This window comes from Panthera leo, chromosome D4 (assembly GCF_018350215.1).
Source record: "Panthera leo isolate Ple1 chromosome D4, P.leo_Ple1_pat1.1, whole genome shotgun sequence".
Taxonomy (NCBI): Eukaryota; Metazoa; Chordata; class Mammalia; order Carnivora; family Felidae; genus Panthera; species Panthera leo.
This window is the reverse complement of record NC_056691.1, coordinates 15172865-15188653: the sequence shown is the minus strand read 5'-3', so window position 1 is coordinate 15188653 and position 15789 is coordinate 15172865. Positions and strand designations below refer to the sequence as shown.

The window sequence follows — 15789 nt, the reverse complement described above, 5'->3', positions numbered from 1 at the left end:
GGAGGAGGGGCAAGAACAAATGGAAGTTACAAAGCAAAGCACTGATGTGGGTGGGAACTGTTTTCTTTTCACTTCACTGGCTCTTTTAGGCTATATTGACTAATCCTGAAAACTGCTTTTAATACTAAGCATGACCTAACAAATAATTGGTGGGGATAAAAGTAAATGTCCATTAAAGTAAGTGCTTATGACAAGTGTAAAAGTAAAACTGGTCTGAGAACTATTTTCTCCAAATTGGAATGGATTTAATATGGAAATGCACATCCTGGGAGTGATAGAAAAGTTTGTCTTTCCTTAACCATGTTTAAGAGGACTTTCATATTTTATCTTCATTCGATCTGCTTTCATACATTCAGCTTTAGTCCCTTACTTCAAAAAAAGGAACATTTTAAACACTCTAAGGCAAAAGCGTTGTTGATGGTGGCAAATCTGAATGTGCCAAATTGTTTACTGGTTGATTAAAAAGCTAATGTCCTTGCAGATGCTATAGTCCCGGAATAAAAAGCCAAGAGATACTAGTCGTAAAACTTTTATTATGTTTGTAACAACAAGCTTCATGCCTAATACGGTTAATGTAAAGGCTCTGTTACATAATGGCATTGATTAAAGTATGATTTACGATGTGAATGTCAATATAAGCAAATTATTTATATCAGGAGCACTCTTCTATAAAATCAATGTAATATGAAGAGTTTAAAAGATAGGTCATTAAATTATTAAATATTTATTAACTGCCTATTGTAGGCCCAGAAGAGGAAGGAATAGCACAGCTTTTAATACAGATAGCAATAAATATTCATTGCAAAGATCACTATCAGGATATTCTTGCAAAGCTATGAAATTGGATTTTGGAGCCAGATGTGAGATCTAATTTTGGTTGCTAGGTTTCCTGCTGCATTTCATGTCCTATAAAGCAAGGTGCGTGGTGCTTAACCGTGGTAGAAACTGTGCGGTTATGGAGGGTGTCACTTAGTGCGTAGAGCTTGGTAAACTCTTAACTAGTAGCTATTATCAAGCTGGATTAGCCTGGCAAGAGCTTAGGTAGATTCTGGTCTTTGAGCTGGGTCTTTTTTTTTTTAATGTTTATTTTTGAGAAAGAGAGAAACAGAGTGTGAGTGGGGGAAGGGCAGAGAGAGAGAGGAAGACCCAGAATCAGAAGCAGGCTCCAGGCTCTGAGCTGTCAGCACAGAGCCCGATGTGAGCCTCAAACTCATGAACCGTGAGATCATGACCTGAGCCGAAGTTGGGTCAGAAGCTCAGCCGACTGAGACACCCAGCTGCCCCTGAGCTGGGTCTTAAAAAACATGTAGAATTTTCAAAGTAAAGGAGTGTGCTGGTAGAACATTCTAGGGAAGGAGAATGGCGGGAGCAAAGATGAGAAGCAGTTGGGCTAGACAGAGGAGAAAAAAATGTAAACACAAGTTTGGGTAGGTGAGGTGAGGTGGTGCCCCATAACGTTGGGTCTTGAAAATCAGGAAGAGGAGTCGGGCCTTAGGACCGTAGGGCAAGGGGAGACGTTGCAAATATTTGAAAGGGAAAGGGATCACGTAAAATTGTTTGAGGAAGATTAGCCTGATAGCAGTAGAAAAGACAGTTTGGTGAGAGAAGATAACAGACATGGGAAGATTAGCAGCAGTATGAGATAATAAAGCCCTAAAATGATAGAGGGCAGTGAAAACTGAAAGGAAAAAATTAAAATATACTAGAACTGAGAGTTGTTTTAAGGTTGTTTTGCCACAAATATGATAGCACTTGTTACCACTTAGTGAACACTCAATGTAATGTCTGTCACATAGAAAATGTGTTTCCAGTGTTACCTTATTTAATTTTCAAAAGGACAGTCTCCCATCTTCGCTATTTTATCATTAGCAACCTGATGCCGAGACTTACAGAATAGTGTTTGACATATTTTTGGATGGGTGGAAGGATGGATGGATGGAAGGAAGGATGGATATCCCAAAACTCACAGAGATAATAGATGAGGAAACAGAATTCAAACTTGAGTTGTTTTCTTCCAAATCTATGTATTAACCACCATTACTCTATTTCTATGCCTGCAAGATAAAATAGAAGATAGGAGAAAAGGAGGATTATAACCCAAAGGACACAACCACAAAAAGGTCTTTATTTCAGGAATGTATTTTCCATATGACAGAGTTAATTGTCTTGAAGTCATTTTTTCCCATATCCCTTCGAGAGGCCAGCATATATTTTATAAGCTGTGGTATCCACAGATCCTGCTGGCAATTTCAGACTCTTGTGTGTTTTTTTTTTTCCAAACACTGCTGTCTGAAAATAACTTGGAAAAGGTTAGAACCCATGGCCTAGAACAACGTCCAAATATAAACAATCAATGTGATTAGCTGAATACCCAAAATATGACTATATACATATTTAACCTCAAAGGTTAGGCAGTGAGATAAACAAGTGTGTGATGTATTATAGTGAAAGCATGTTTACTTGTGCTCGGTGAATATTATCACTGCATCACACCAGATTACACTTCTTTTAATTTCGAAAAAAAATTTATGTATTTTTAGAGAGAGAGAGAGCGCAAGCAGGGGAGAGGGGAAGGGGGAGAGACAGAAAGAATCCCAAGCAGGCTCCAAGCCGCCAGCACAGAGCCCGACGCAGGGCTCGAACTCACGAATCATGAGATCATGACCTGAGCTGAAACCAGATGTAGACAGCTCCTTCTCTATACCAGTTTCACTCTGCTATGCTTTATTCTCTCTACACAAGAGGAATGAACACACGATTATGATTTTTACCCTTCAACAGCAAAACCCAGTTCCTATACACCTGCAGTAGGTTCCAGATGAAAGTGTATAGGCTTTAGGGTCACCGGCCATCCAAGAAGATACACACCATTTTAGTCGATCTTGAGCTTTCCCTGGAACTCTTGGTAACACAGTCACCAAAGCAGTATCACGTAGTGGTGAAGAGCAGTCTCTACAGTCAGAGGCGCTCCGTTTAAAATTCCCTTCTGCCACTTCCTGCCACTGACCTTGGGCAAACTTCCTCTCTCTCTTTGCTTCACTTTCTTCATCGGTAAAATGGGGAACGTATTTGTCTCACAAAATTCTTAAGAATCAAATGAATTGGGGCACCTAGGGGGCTCAGTCCGTTAAGTATCCCACTTCGGCTCAGGTCATAGTCTCACGATTTGGGAGTTTGAGCCCAGCGTTGAGGCTCTTGTGCCATTAGTGAGGAGCCCACTTCAGATCCTCTGTCCCCTTCTCCCTCTGCCCCTCCTCTGCTTGTGCTTTCTCTCTCTCTCTCTCTCTCAGAAATAAATAAACACTTAAGAAAAGAATCAAATAAGTTAATGTGTGTAAAGTAATTAGAACATGATTTGATATTTGTATGGGAAGCCTTTCAGTGATAGCAATACTTAAATACTATAATATTTCTATTCTAGGAAATCAAGCCTGAGTTCTGTGTGTGGAATTCATCATTCCAAAGATTAGGCAGCAGGTATATAATTCCAGTATACGATACTTCAGTTTGTACAATGTGCTAGACATTGGGCTAATGAGGACACAGCATCTACTTATGAGGACCTTTAGTCTGTTCTATAGGGTTCCTGCCATTGGATTCACTAACGCGTTTAGGCTACTGAATTGAATTCCCTTTGGCTTACAGGAGGATATTGACAAAGCAGTGAAGGCCGCAAGACAGGCTTTTCAGATCGGCTCTCCATGGCGCACCATGAATGCTTCAGAGAGAGGGCGGCTAATATACAAGTTGGCTGACTTAATTGAAAGAGATCGTCTTCTCCTGGCAGTGAGTATTAATCAAACTGGGCAGGTAGCGAGATCTCTAGAAAGTACTCGTTGTTTGGATTGGCACGTCGGTTATGTTTTAGTCATCACTACATGCTCACTACAAACAAAACGAAAAGACCTCGACCAGCTCCACTACAGAAAATCTTATCAGTGAGCTTATTCTCGAGTGGTAATCTGCACTCTAGTTCCAGACGATGTTAATTTCTACTTGTGTAGATTCTACAGTCTAAACCTTGGCAATCCAAGTTAAACCAACTTACACAAATTTCTTTTCTCTATTCTAGAATTCCTTAGAGCCTTCAACGAGGTCACATGCAGTTAATAGCCTAGAATAGTACGCTGGGTTTCTCCAACTTACTTGAACACGGGACTCTTTTTATGGAAAATCTCATACAATTTGTCAAAGGTGCCCAGAATATTTCTCTAAAATAAACCTATTTCTCTTTAATCTAGCCCACCAAGACACTTAATAAATAAATGGCTGCTTTTTCCCCTCCTGAAATGTATGCATCCACAATGATCTCGATTAAATGATATTCTCTTTACAGTTGAAAAAGGTGAAGAATAAGGAAAGAAATCCAATCGTGCATGGCTTATGATAATTATATTTTAATGTATACTGATAAAAAAAAAACATTTTGGCAGTTAGATGAGTCAGTAAGTAAAATGGGCGGGGTGTTTCCTTATTTTCTTCTTAGTTAGGTATTATAGTGAAGCCAATTGAACCTAAACCAATACCAACCAAGATCAAGTTTCAGAGCAAATTTTTATTACCTTTAGAATCTCTTACTGGCAGTAACAAAGAAGCCTCTATACTTATTTTTAAATCAACAGGAGCAATTATAGTTAATCAAAGAACTATTTATTATTTAAAGGTTCAGCGTAATTCAAAGTATGCAAAAGTGTGGACTTAGGAGTTACACACAATAATATTACATTAACCAAAATGTCCTGGAGGAAGAAAGCAGAATTTGCCAAAACTTGACTTTTCTTATTTAGCTGTTCTGTGGAGTGTAGAGGGCTTGCTCCCTCTGTCTGATAAGATCCTAAGGGGGAAAGAAAATCAGGACACGAAAATCACGTTTGATCTAAGTTTTGAGGTGGCTCACAACATAATGCAGAGACAGAAGATTGTCTGATAAATGAGGAGCTGTTTTAACAGTTTGTCACCTGGACATTCCTGCCCTGGCAGGACATGAGGTCCCAGAGAGCTCTTAAGAGTTCCTGCTTAAGGAAAGGAGGAAAGGAAGACAGGTCATCTGATACCAATAGACGGTTAGAGCACTAGACCAGAAAATGTTGCGCTTTACAGCCTGACCACTCAAACAAGAATTATGATAATAGTGGCAAAACTGGGAGTTTCACAATTAAAACTTCTGCTGAAGAAAACTCATGAACTAAAAGACGCAGGGGTCACTGAAGTTTGTGTAACTTGATTGATTATATCCAAATGGCATGCAAAAATTAAAAATCATTGAGGCACTATTGTTTTTAATTTTTTTAATTTTTTTTTTTTATTTTTGAGAGAGAGAGAGAGAGAGAGAGAGAGTAGGGGAGGGGCAGAGAGAGAGAGAGGGAGACACAGAATCTGAAGCAGGCTCCAGGCTCCAAGCTGTCAACAAGAGCCCGACTCAGGACTCGAACCCAGAAATGGCGAGATCATGACCCGAGCCGAAGTCGGACACTCAACTGACTGAGCCACCCAGGTGCCCCAATCATTGAGGCACTATTAATAGTCCCTGACACTTAACTGTCCCACAGTTGTATTTATGCACTAAGTGAAATTTTGTTGGGGCTCTGATCCAACAGTGCACATAGTTGCACTCACTCTCACCAACTGCGTGTCTATCAAATTGGAACCGATTCCTAGAAAGCTGGTCAGCTGGAGGACAGTCAGAATGAGATAGAAGGAAGGAACACTAGGTAGGGGTTAGTAACCAGAATCTCACTGCCCTTTCTATCTGGATCTTGGTATGTGACCTTAAGCAAGTCTAAGTAAGTCATTTTAGCTCTTTTTTGTTTTACCCCCTTTGTTAGAAAGGGAAGGTGATATAAGATGGCTTACAGGATTTCTCTCTATTTCCAAAATTCTCTAACACATGATCATTCAAAATAATAACGCTGTATTTTTTAATCTAAAATGTTTGTGGAAGTTTATGTTTGAGGTTTGATTTCTTTTTCAGACAATGGAGTCAATGAATGGTGGAAAACTATTCTCCAACGCATATCAGATGGATTTAGGGGGCTGCATAACGACATTACGCTACTGTGCAGGGTGGGCAGACAAGATCCAGGGTCGCACGATACCCATCGGTAAGGAGCTTTGAGAAACCACCAGGGATGGGGGGTAGGTGCGAGAAGATAACTGTAGAGCTGAATTATTCCAAACCCTCCTTTTTAAAGATGTCACCCAAAAAGGCAGTCTTATTTTCACCTTGACTTTGAGACGATGCAGCTCTGAACTTCTGCTAAGATTTATCACATAGCTTTTTAACATTGTTTCTGCATAGTCACACAGAAAGTACCACTACAGATGTGTTAGACAATTTTAAAGCAAGACCAGTCTTGTGCCCACAATCACTGAATTAGGGCAATTGTCTCTCTCATGGCACAAACTGTTCAAAGCTGGCCTCAAATTATTTATTGTGTATTCCAGTAGTGGCATTTATACCCCTCCTATAATGTAATTATTTAAGTGTCTTTGCATGTTCCAGAGTGAGTCAGTTATGGTCATCTGTGCCTGGTCTAACTCAGTAGTTACAGCAGATTAATTAAACAAACCAATTCACATTGATTTATTTCAAGTAGCTTCAAAGTAAGATGAGACTGTGTTTACAGCCCAATTTAAGAATTTGTGTGAGTAGATGTGTATGTATGTGTTTTATTATTTCAGTAGAGCATGCACATAATGAGATATGAATATAAAGAAGCATCAGTTTGGAAAACATGATGGGTAGAATTTAATTCCTATAAATGCACTTACTGGCTGTAGAAGTACAACACCCCCTGGGCTGGCCCTCCTGGGTATTTTCAATCTCATGACAGCCTCCAGCAGGTTAAAAGTGATAGCCAGGAATTAAAAGGGGGGGGGGGAGTGAGACCATGGTAAAAAACAAGAAATGTGGCTATGTTAGAAATTCTTGCTTTACCCTTTGACGAGGGAGAAACCATTTTAAGTACAAATAGACTTGATAAGGAGCTTTCTTGCTATGATAGCCAGGAAGTTTTTGTGAGAACTAGAATAGAACAGAACAAAATGTGCCATGTAACCTCAGAATGACCACATCAAACTTTGAGGTATATCAATCAATGAAATCCAGATTGCAAAGCAATGTCTTTTACTTCTGACACTTTTTTTAGCAGTGTCTTTTACTTCTGGCATTTTTTTTCATGGATTAATAGAGTCTGCTTTTATTTTTTGGTAGGAAAAAAAAAGCCTTTACAATCAGCAATAGGCTTGTAGGGAGATATATTTTTTTTAATTCTACTCTCTTCTAATTTTATTAGTTTTACTTCAAAAAAATTCTGCCATTACTGATAGAAGTTAGAACTGTCAGAAATAGCACTCTAACAGGTATTTTCTTAGTCATACACCTTTTACCTTTTTTCTTTTTCTTTTTTTTTAAGTTTATTTATCTATTTTGAGAAAGAGAAAAAGAGAGAGAGAGAGCACATGTGCGTGTGCACGTGCATGAGTGGGGTTGGGGCAGAGAAAGAGGGAGAGAAACAGAGAATCCCAAGGAGGCTCTGCACTGTCTGCACAGAGCCCAGCACGGGGCTGGAACTCACAAACCATGATCATGACCTGAGCTGAAACCAAGAGTCTGATGCTCAACTGACAGGGGCACCTAGGTGCCCCCCTTTTACCTTTTTTCTTAAGAAAGAAAGTAAACTTTGAGAATGAGGATAATTTAGAATAAATAGCCCTTCTACATGGGTGAGAGATAGAACTAAATATCTTTCAGATATTTTCTGGTTTCACATCTTTTCCTTGACCTATATCAGTTTTATGGTTCCTCTCATTTCAAATTAGTATTTCAGAACACAATTTTTCATTTTGTAAGTGGTTGCAGATATGTTTTCTTGGTTTCCTAAATTTTTGGTTTTGTTTTTATTATTATTTTTTTCAATGTTTGTTTATTTGGAGAGAGATAGAGATAGAGTGTGAGTTGGGGAGAGGCAGAGAGAGAAGGAGACACAGAATCCAAAGCAGGCTCCAGGCTCTGAATTGTCAGCACAGAGCCAGACGTGGGGCTCGAACTCATGAGCCATGAGATCATGACCTGAGCTGAAGTCAGATGCTTAACTGACTGAGCCACCCAGGCACCCTTGTTTTTGTTTTTAGTTATTGTGTATACCTTTCTGTAAGTATCAACCCAAACCACCATCCCATGTATGTCAAATATGCTTGTCCATAAATGATTATTTTATTTTCCAGATGGAAACTTTTTTACTTATACAAGACATGAGCCTATTGGTGTATGTGGCCAAATCATTCCTGTAAGTTGGTTTTCTATATCATTTTCCATTTTAAAAAAGAAAAAATAGAATTCTGTTTCATTTGGTTAAGAAGCTTTATCCAACATAAATACGTTCTCAGAGATTTGCTAAATGTGGACCAAATGTAGTAACTGATGAGCTTAGGTCTCCCTGTGATTGAACTCTTTAGGTACAAATGAGTTAGTCCAGAATCGTGTCTATATTGTGGTGTATCTCTTGAGTGTTTCAGTACTTGAGTGTGTTTCAGCATTGACATTGACATTTACTGTATGGCTTGTTTTTAAAATGCTGTGTTATATACTCTTTTTAAGACCCGTGTTTCACATGTAACCAAAGTGGTCATCACCAACTTCTCTGCTTCTATTCTTCACTTTTTATCTCCTCATTGAGACTTATCATGGAGAATAGTAGCAACCGGTGTTCATGTCCTAAATGCCTGTTTTCAATTAAAATGGAAGGAACTGTTGGACCACTGTATGAAATGTATCCTACCTTTAGTAGTATTTTTAAGCAGAATCATGAAGATTTTCTTTTAAACCCCCAAAAGAGGAGGCTACCTAACTGATTTCGCCAACATATTCAAAGAGGCCAAATAAAAAGTTGGCAGAGTATTCTAAAGTTTTTGATTATTTTTTAAAAATGTTTATTTATTTTGAGAGAGAGAAAGAGAGCAGGTGCGAGTAGGGAATGAGCAGAGAGAGAGGGAGAGAGAGAATCCCAAGCTGGTTCCAGGTTGTCAGCAAAGAGCCCAGTACGAGTCTCCATCTCTGAATCATGAGATCATGACCTGAGCTGAAATCAGGGGTTGGCTGCTTAACTGATGGAACCACACAGCCACCCATGAAGTTTTTAAATGAGGAAGTCACAATGAATTATCTTCTGCTCCAATGAGACTGAAATGCATACATACAATTTTTTGAATGAAATTGCTCATTACTTCACAAATCTCAATAAAATTAATAAAAACTACAAAACCCTGGGCACTAATAATGGCTAATATTTATTGCATGACTATGATGAATCGGTCAGTCTGTTAAGTCTTTGGCCTACTTTCTTGAAGAATCCTCAGGATGACCTTCCAAAGTAGAGAGGATTTTTATTAGTACTTACAGATGAAGAAATCATCCAAGGAGAGCATGTAACTTGTCTGAGTTCACTGGGCTAGTCAGTGACTGAGCTGAGATTTGATCCAAGTTCTTAGCCACCAGACGCTAAACTTTAATGTCTTTAGTGAGATATTTGCCTTAGAAATAAACACATACCCACATACCCCCATACCCCCACACACACTCACATACATATAATTTTTATTATTGAAGTATAGCTGACATACAGTGTTATATTAGTTTCAGGTCACTGTTAAGTCTTACTATTGGGTGTGTAGTTACAATAAATGATCTATAAGGAGGGAGGAATAATCACACTTTTCAAACACGTACAGATAACTTCTAGTGTGTTTAATAGCAACGTTTGATTTTTAAACCATGCAGTGATTTTTTTTCCCCCTCCAGTAGATGAAGAACTCATAATAACAGCCCTTGATAAAATTGTATGGCTCTCTTCCACTCCCGTCCCACATCTAGCTTATTTGGAGCTTTTTAGCATTTATGAGTTTGCTTTTAGCAATTAACTGAATTCGAATACACCAGTTGACCGCACAAAACTACCACAATTATTATTTCACATCGATGGGTAGTGGATAATGTAGAAGTTAGATTGGCAAAGGTAGCTTTCAGTGATACAAAGAATCTATTGTTATATATTGCTTTCTAGTGGAATTTCCCGTTGGTCATGCTCATTTGGAAGATAGGGCCTGCCCTTAGCTGCGGAAATACAGTGGTTGTCAAACCTGCAGAGCAAACTCCTCTCACTGCTCTTCACGTGGCATCTTTAATACAAGAGGTGAGTTTCCCCCATCAAAATATGCACAAGAACTCGGGAGCCTTCATTTACAATAAGAAGACCTCACTTCGTGCTCCCCTAAACTACCTCCCAATGGCTCCCGGCCAGTGATGAAGACAAATTTAATATGGCTGCCAGTTGAGATTTTTTGCAATCAGCCCAAATGAACCTCTGCCCAAATGGAGGTAAGATGCCAGATTCAAAGGCTTCATGTCAAACAGTCACCTTATGATCACTTTTGTTTGTTTGTTTCTTTTTAAAAATTTTTTAATGTTTATTCATTTTTGGGAGACCGTGCCCCTTGTTTGTTTCTTTGGCCTAACTCTCATGAATGTGACTTCATGTTGAAACTGAAGTATCCTTCTTTTGAATATTGAAATGAAAATTCGTTTATAACCGGTACCGATGGCCTGGAGGTTCTGCGATTTAAAATTAAAAAAAAAAAACTAGTCCATTCGAAGGTTGGAGGCCTCTCTGCTCACTTGTAATATCGTGCCACATAATTTTTGAACACATCTACCCACAAGGGGACGTGTTTATATTCTGTTTTCTATTCCAGTTTCCTCTGCATTTGCCTTCTTGCTTAACAAGTGGCAAAAAAAAATATGCACGTGAAATTTATTTCCATCCACTGTCTGGATTGTGTTAATATCTTTTTTCTTGCAAACAATTTATTGCCCATTGTCCTTCATGTCTTTCCAGAACTTAGAAAACAAGCTTTAGTTACTAGACACTTAAATTTTAAAAACCTGAGTGTAAATCTTAAAACTATTCTTCACTTTAAAAAACAAGGCAAAGATATATCAAAATGGGGCATGTTGGTGCCTACAACATGAAATGTGACTGTGCCCATCTCAGGTACACACTGTTTTCTACCTCATCATTTTTTTAAGCAGGAGTGAAATCAGTCTGTGCCACTTAATCATGCACGGGATGACAATTCTTATCTAATGTTTTACTGATTAAATATTGCCAGTAGGCTTTTGCCACCCAGTTGATAGGCCCTGTACAATCAATAGCTAGAAACTAAAAATGTAAGATCCTTTTAGATTTGCCGATAGGTTAATAAACGCATTGCTTTCCTTCTATGTGAGTAATTTACCAAGGTCTTTTACCTATACTATCTTTCTGAGTTACCGTTAGGAAACTTGAGACAGCCATCACTGGGGCAATGACCCATAAAAGTCAAACATGGTCTTACCCCGAGGAGAAATACTTCCCCAGCAATGCAACTCTTGAGGTTATTTTAAGTGGGCTGAGAAATGAAATAATAATAATAAAACCACATAAACGAATCTTTCCTGGTAGAGAAACTCATAAGCTCGGCATAAAGAGGCAACTTTGATCCCATACACTCCTCTTTTTTGTCGTAGAATGAGATTCTCAGTTCTGTTGTAAATATTTTACTTTGTATCTTCAGGCAGGTTTCCCTCCAGGAGTAGTGAACATTGTGCCTGGTTATGGACCTACCGCAGGGGCGGCCATTTCTTCCCACATGGACATAGACAAAGTGGCCTTCACAGGATCTACAGAGGTAATCAGTTACTGGGGCCAGTAGTGAGGAATGTCTGTGTCTCCAGGTGTCAGAAGCGTGTGTTTTATGTAACTGTTTTTAAGCCGACGTTTCTTTAAAACAAAAGTTCTTTTTAATGATTTGTTCCTTATTCAAGCCTTCAGACGTGTTTATAGAACATAAGCAGATGTAGTTGAGATGAAACGGAATACCTGTGACAAACTCGGACTACAGTGAACTGCTTTTAGAATGTTCATTCCTTTCCCTGATGAGAACTATAGCCGATTGGACCCTGTCATGTGATTAGTATGGTTTATGATAGAAATTCTAAATAGAGCCACAGTGATTTGTATGAATGAATGTAATTTTACCCTGTAGATTACGAAAATTAAATTGCAGAACATCACCCTTAGCTCCTTATTTGGGGTTCTCTGTTTCTTGATCATTCTGAAAGGGAGCCAGCAACTCAGCTTCCTGAATGTTACTGCTGGTTTAGCCTAACTTCTATGCCTTTTTGGCTCCAGTGCGACCTTCTGGAAGGCTAAAGAACAGGGTCTCAGCCATGGGCACCGCAAGAAGAGGCAGGAAGGAGAGAGAGAGAGAGCGCTTCCTGGAAAGTGGAGTTTGGGAGAATAGATTCCCACCTATTGAGATGATTTCCTATTGCAAGCAAAAGACAGTGGTAAAATCATACTGTACCAAGTAAAACACAATTTGAGTCCTCTTATTGGATTATGTGACATTGTTAGAAGATCAGTGCAAACCTTTTACTGGTATTCAGTAGAAAGTTTGAAGAATGAGAATGCTTTCCTATAAAGTGGCTGTTAGAAATAAGATACACAGCAAGACGTGATAAGATACTATGATATGTGTTGACTGCTCTGAGGGCATTCACAGGAAGAAATAAGGAATGGTGATGTCTACGTAGGTGTTAGGACTTGCTCTGAATTTTGAAGAGGGGTTACTTTTTTAACTCCCTTGGAGATTGAGAAGCAAGAAGAACATTCTAGATAATGAGGAGAAGCTAATTGGATTATTTTATACTCCTACTTAGCCACTCCAGTATAAAGAAACATCTACATAGAAAATTAAAATGGTGGAGGGGCGCCTGGGGGGGCTCAGTCGGTTAAGCGTCTGACTTCGACTCAGGTCATGGTCTCGCGGTCTATGGGTTTGAGCCCCGCATCGGGCTCTGCGCTGACAGCTCGGAGCCTGGAGCCTGCTTCAGCTATTCTCTCTCTCTGCCCCTGCCCTGCTCACACTCTGTCTCTCTCTTTCTCAAAAATAAATAAAACATTAAAAATTTTTTTTAAATGGTGGAAAATCAAAAGTTAGTCTTCTTGATTTTTTTAAAAAATTAAATACTTATGTACTTTTTCTTACATTTCATAGACATAGAATAGAAAAAGTTTACATTCTGCAAACCCCTAGTTGATGTGAGGGAAAGCAAATCCTGCATTCGGTGGGACAAAATAATTGGAAATGAGACATGGCAATAAGTTAGAAAGTGGTAAAGTCACAGATCTGAATCATAGCAGAGGAGATAAGGGCAGGAAGGTACAAACTCCTCAACTGAGCATTCTAGACCTTCCCCCAAAGGACTCCATGCATATTTCCTCCTCTAGATCCCATGCCCACTCATTCTCTAGTTCATCTGGGCTGTTGCCGGACCCCCTCTCTGGAACCACTGCCTATTTGTCTTGGCCCATCCCCAGGCCCCTGCAGCATTTTGGGGGACTTTACCTGCCAAAAATAGAAAAACTTTGAGGTTAACAGCCTAGGCAACATCTGGGTTCAAATTCTGACTCTATCCCTTTACGCAGTGTGTCTTCCGAAAGTTAAGTATCATTGCTAAACTTGCATTTCTAATTTGTGAGTGGGAGTAATAATGTCTACCTTAGTGTACAGAATAAAATTGACAGAGCTAATGAGTAGTAAACACCCTACTAGCGAGCACCCTATAGAGGACTCAGATGTATCCTTTCCTTCTTCCAGGGTTGTGCCCACTAGTGGCCACACCTGCTATGATAAGGCTGCTGCCACATGTTACCTCTATGGCTCTCTCTGCAGTTCCGGGGGCATGCTGAATTTTTAAAATGCTTATTTATTTGTTATTGAGAGAGAGAGAGACGGAGAGAGGCTGAGAGAGAGGGAGAGAGAGAATCCCAAGCAGGCTGTGTGCTGTCAGTGCAGAGCCTGACACGAGGCTCCATCCCACAAACTGTGAGCTCATGACCCAAGCTGAAATCAAGAGTCAGATGTTTAACCGACTGAGCCACCCAGGTGCCCCCATCCTGAATTTGAACCTCCCCTCCTGTGTCCCCATTAACCATGGTACATGATTATAATAGCTCGTGCTCTTTGCTTGGTCGTGGATCTCTCTCCTTTGCTGACCATCCTCAAAGACTATTTTATGCATTGTTATCTGCAGAAACCAGTACAGTAACTACTTCTGAATAAGCATTAAATAATCAAGTGTAACCAAGATGATTTTAGAGGCCACGCAGAAAACTCGGTCTTCCTGGGCTCTCTTTTAGCTTCAGGTTTGTGTTTAGCAGATAGCAAGAAACTCACCAAGGTCCGTGAAAGAGGCAAACAGGGGATTCCGTCTTGCGTGGTCCTTATAGCAATGACACTCTTTCTAAAAATCCTTCTGGTAAGAGAAGAATGTTCATGCCTCATTCGATTCGTTTAAAACAGAATCCAACATACACTGTGCACGGTGAGATAAGCTCGGCTATTTTCACGAGCATCTGCTGTTTCTGCCCCACATGGCAATGCCACATTATCATGCCACATATTGTTGACCATGGTCTTGAAGGTTCTTATCCTTCTCATTGCAGAGCTTTTTTAAGAAAAATGATAAACCTTTACTTTTTTCCAAGTAAAGGAACAAAATCACAAGACAAAAATTGATGTTTCCTTCTTTTAGCGTTAGCTAGACCTTTGAGAAAACTCAAACAAACCTTTTGTTTGCCATCTAAACTTGTCCTAAGCAGATGTGTAACCTTCCTCTCTTACTCATACTTCTAGCCATTCTTCATTCTCATTCTTCTGACATATGTGGCTTTAAGAAAAATATCTCCAATCTTATTCCCTTCCCCAAGGCAAAACTTACCTACTTTAATCAAGTTTCCCCAGTAAATGTTTCTAAGTTAAAAAATTAAGAAAAAAAAAAAGATGCAGAAAGAATTAAATTCAAAGGAGGAAAAGAAAAGCATATTATGTAGGAAATACAGAATTCTTAATCATCTTAAATGAAAATTGAATAAGAAGTATATTACAGAAAGAAAATGGTATATAAGAAAAATTTCAGACAGGATTTCCCCACTGCAAGCATGTTAGTTTCTCTTTATTCACCCATATTAAAGGGTTTGTGCACAACATCTTGAAATAAGATAAAAACATTGACAGATTAATTAATGCTTTACTCTGTAATGCACAGTAGCATTCGGCTCAGTAACCACGTAAAAATCAAACACACACTCAGCAAGCATCTACTTATCTTTTGTTCCATTGGGATAGAAACTTTTTATTTAACTCTGATGTGTCAAATAGGAAAAGAAACCCAGAAGCAAGATAAAATGAATCATCTCTCAAAAAAGCAAAGCAAAGATCATTAAGTACATTCGGACTTCAATAAAACTAATGAAGAGGAAATAGTTGTAAAGCAGGCCAGGTTTTAGAGATGGAAAAATAAAACAACTACAGAAAATAATCTTGATGGGATGTGATCCACAAAGAAAAAAAATGAAAACAATGTCTTTCTCTGAAGAGAGGCAGCAAGCATTAAAGAAGAAACCAGAACAGTAGGATTCCAGCTAGCTGAAGTAGCAGCAGAGAGCACAGATCCAATTTCTTTTTTCTAGCTCTACTGTTCAAAGGTGTGGAGGGAGAGGGGAAGGGAAGAATGCAGGGGGGAGACAGAGAGAGGAAAAGAGAGAGAGAGAGAGAGATACCTGTCAGTCAGTTCATAGTTAAACAAACCCCCACCGCGACAGATAGTGTTAACAAGAAATACACAATGATAGGATTTTATCACTGCTACCAAGGAGGTGATACCTGTTTGGGAAATTGATATGGACA

The 15789-nt window shown here is 39.2% G+C and overlaps 1 protein-coding gene across 1 annotated transcript in view; it reads left to right on the top strand.

The window, feature by feature from the left end:
- Nucleotides 1–15789, top strand: part of ALDH1A1 (aldehyde dehydrogenase 1 family member A1) — a 59096-nt gene that overhangs the window by 18219 nt on the left and 25088 nt on the right. Inside the window, exons 3-7 of the mRNA XM_042913135.1 lie at nt 3646–3786; nt 5972–6101; nt 8227–8288; nt 10062–10190; nt 11611–11724. Coding sequence (XP_042769069.1) covers nt 3646–3786; nt 5972–6101; nt 8227–8288; nt 10062–10190; nt 11611–11724 — 576 coding nt within the window. The remainder of the gene's footprint in view (nt 1–3645; nt 3787–5971; nt 6102–8226; nt 8289–10061; nt 10191–11610; nt 11725–15789) is intronic.